The sequence below is a fragment of the Varanus komodoensis genome, unplaced genomic scaffold, assembly GCF_004798865.1.
Source record: "Varanus komodoensis strain SLA01 unplaced genomic scaffold, ASM479886v1 scaffold2, whole genome shotgun sequence".
Lineage (NCBI taxonomy): Eukaryota > Metazoa > Chordata > Lepidosauria > Squamata > Varanidae > Varanus > Varanus komodoensis.
The window spans coordinates 4,338,562-4,341,991 of NW_025335568.1; the positions used below are offsets into that span (position 1 = coordinate 4,338,562).

The 3,430-nt window shown below is 57.4% G+C and overlaps 1 protein-coding gene across 1 annotated transcript in view; it reads left to right on the plus strand.

Annotated features, from left to right (window-relative positions):
- The first annotated feature begins 586 nt into the window (after nt 1–586).
- MRPS26 (mitochondrial ribosomal protein S26) overlaps nt 587–3,430 on the plus strand; it is a 4,204-nt gene continuing 1,360 nt past the window's right edge. The window contains exons 1-2 of the mRNA XM_044428359.1: nt 587–885; nt 3,227–3,373. Of these exons, the coding sequence (XP_044284294.1) occupies nt 668–885; nt 3,227–3,373 (365 nt within the window). The 5' untranslated portion in view covers nt 587–667. The remainder of the gene's footprint in view (nt 886–3,226; nt 3,374–3,430) is intronic.

Below are 3,430 nucleotides of genomic sequence, written 5' to 3' on the forward strand. Positions count from 1 at the left end.
TTGTGTTGAAGCTTTGTAGCACAGTTCATCTCTGCCTGCCCGGTAATGCATGCATTATCGTGAGTACCGCGGGAACCTTGGGGTAATACAATAAAGTCTCAGATGGTCTGGATGCTTGGTCTTTCCCACGAACCCGAGTTTTATTCCCTCTTCTCAAATTGAGATTCCGTGATCCTGACACAATAAACAACAAATATAAGAACATGAGTGTTTTGCTTTTTTTTAAAGCAGTGAACACTTCGGGTCAAAGTATGCGTGAGATTTACAGCGCAGGGGCGGGACTCCATTTCCCGTCGCGCCCATATGACCTCAGAAAGCCACATTTCCCATCATGCTCTGTTCTTGCAGAGTGAGCGTCCCACCCACCCCTCTTACAGCGGTCGAAGCGCTCTAGGAGTGGAGCTAAAGACTACATTTCCCGTCAAGCCCAGCTCACCTCGGTCTCTCCCTCCCCCAGACGCACTTCTGATCGCTGGGCCGACTCTCCCAAACTACTCCAGTGGCCGGATACTGTGGCGAGGGACGGGGAAGACTACATTTCCCGTCAGGCAGCGCACGTTCGCTTCCCGTCTAGCGCCCGCCGCGATCGGAAGACTACATTTCCCGTCGCACCCGCTCCGCTTCCGCGGCGTGCTGTGCCTCCGTTGCCGCCGCCGCCGCCGCCGGCATGCTGGCGGGGCTGCTCGGGCGGGCCGCGCTGCTCCCGGGCCGGCGCTGCCCGGCGCCGCTCCTGGTGGTCCCCGCGCGGGGCCGGAAGTCCCGCAACGACCCGCCCGCCAAGTCCAAGGCCGGCAGGCTCAACGTGCCGCCGCCCGTCGACCCGGCCGAGCTGCTGGTGGTCACGGCGCGCTACGCGCAGTACCGGCAGGTGGTCCGCGAGATCAGGTGAGTCGCCCGCGGGCTGCCGGCGCTCTCCGGGCGGCCCGCTTCCCCGGCGGAGGCGGCCGTCCAACCGGTGCGGCGCGCAGCGGGCCATTCGAGAGCCGGCGCGGCGCGGGCGGCGGTCGTGCGCCCGCTCGGCCGGCGGTCGTGCGCCCGCTCGGCCGTGGGGCTGCCTGGGCGGCCCGGCCGGGGCGCGAGGAGGAGAGGCGCTTGCGAGGCCCGCACCCCCTGCACGGTCGGTCGGGAGGCCGCCGCGGATCGCCCGGTGCGCGGGCCCGAAGGGACGTGCCCCGCCGAGGGAGGCGGGAGCGGGGCCCTTCGCCTGAGACGGCACCGGCCGCTTCCCGCCGGAGAGGCGAGGAGAGACCCGTGGGGACACGGGGGGCAGGCGCCTGGGCTGGACCCTCCGGGGGACCCTCGTGGCCCGGCGGCCGGTCTTGCCGGGGGCCCTTCGCTGTACCTTGGCTCGGAAGAGGACTGCCCTTGTCGGAGCGGCGAGCTGGCCGGCCTGGCTTGATGGGCTCCTCCGGTTGCTTCGCAGAAGTCCCCGTGGGCAGTGGGAGAGCGGGGCCTGGCCAGTAATGCAACGGGGTCCCTGTAAAGAGGAGGACAGAATATCGTAGGAAGACTGCCTGGAGCACCCCGAAGGGCTGCGTGAAGGTGAGGCGCTGCATGAAGGGAATCCCAAGAAGATGGAGGAGGTGCCATGGAAAGAGCGGCCGATGGCCAGAACAGCGGCTCTTGGCACCTGCACTGAGGAAGCCTGAGTTCTTGAGTATTGCAGAAAATGCTGACCCCTTCCCTGCCCCCCGCAAGAAAAACCATGTGTCTTTGTCACTGCCAACTGAGGAGAACTCCTCAATCGCCTGTTGCCGTGTATTTATTTATTTATTTGGGATTTTTGTATGCCGTCCCATTCTCATGAGCCTCGGGACGGCTTCCATGCAATAAATAAACAACCATACAAACAGTGCGCATAAAATCCAGATTTACCCTGGCTGCAAATTAAAACCTATAGATGGTATTAAAAGTTGTTAAAATATTGTTTAAATACAAAGGTCTGGGCCTGGCGCCGAAAAACAAATAATGATGGCGCCAGGTGGACCTCTGGGCTTGTGTCCCCCTCCACAGATCTATGCCAGAACTAGTCTTCGATGCTCTAAGACTTTATCACTGCTGAGTTTGTGTTCTTGGATCAGGCAGAAATCACAGAAGCAGTCTTCCACATGTACCAAGGGTGTGTTCAGCTTGTTATATTTATAACCTGCCTTTCTTCTGCTTCCAAGCAATCCAAGACAGCTTATGTAGTTTTTGCTCCCTCTTTGAAGCAATAACCCTGTGGGGCAGGTTAGGCTGAGAGTCCGTGAATGGCCCAAAGCCATGCATTGCGCTTCATGGCTGAACAGGGACAACTCTGGTGCCAGCACGCTACAGGCAGAGGTGGATGGTGGTTAGCCAGCCCCCTTCCAGAGGGTCCCAGGAGCATGCCTTAATTTGTGCCAGCTGTTCTGTTATTCAGGGGTTGGAGGCAACAGAGGTGCCCGGGGGGAATTGTTTGGCAACTTGGCCATCGAAGTGAGCCAAGAACGTTGTGAGTTTTCACCACACATGCTTCCTTCTTTGTGTGTCCCACACACCCACTTGCATTTCTGCTTCCCTCTTCTGTCATTACAACCCTGTGACTCACGTTATATGGACCCGGGACCCCCCCCCCCTTGGATTTCACGCATGTGCCTCCAGCCCAGGGTTCTGTCCTCTCACCCCACCGGCTCTCTTTGGCAGTGGGAGGACAGTGTGGGGAACCTAGAGCAGGACTGGCCAAAAGTAGATTTCCACAGTGTTTGGACTTCAGAGCTCAGCATTCTTGACTGCTGGCCATGCTGGCAGTAGCAAAAGTTCGGGATTTCGGGAGATTCACTCTGCCAGCCCCTAACCTGGAGTGTTAAAATGGTGCAGAGCCACTGGGAGATGAGAGAGAATACAGTGCACCCTCTTCCTGCTAGAATCGATGCTACAATTTCCATATGTTAGGTTTGCAGTCCGTGAATATTTTGGCAAGTGCCATTGTACCGCTAGGTGATAATGAGGTGATGATGCTGGTGTTCTGAGCGCTGCCTGTAAATCTTGAATTGCCAGAAGCACATGGGGACCTGGTGACTGTCCCTGCAGAGAAGAGGTCACAGTTGTGGCATGTACTATTGTATTTCAATGTATTTTATCATGTTGTAAGCCGCCCCGAGGTTTCGGCAAGGGGCGGCATAGAAATGTTATAATAATAATAATAATGATGATGATGATGATGATGATGTGGTTTGTAATTATTCCCCTCTGTGCTCTCTAATAGAGGAGAGTTCAGAGCAGAGTACCGGAGGAAATGCTACAGCGAGAGATCCGGGGAGGTGTGGAAGGAGAGGCAGCGAGCCACTGCTGAGGAGCACCAGCGTTTGATGGCACTGAATGATGCGGAGAACAAGCGCCTTCAAGAACTGAGGTAAAACAGGGAGTGTCTGTCTCTCTCTCTCTCTCTCTCTCTCTCTCTCTCTCTCTC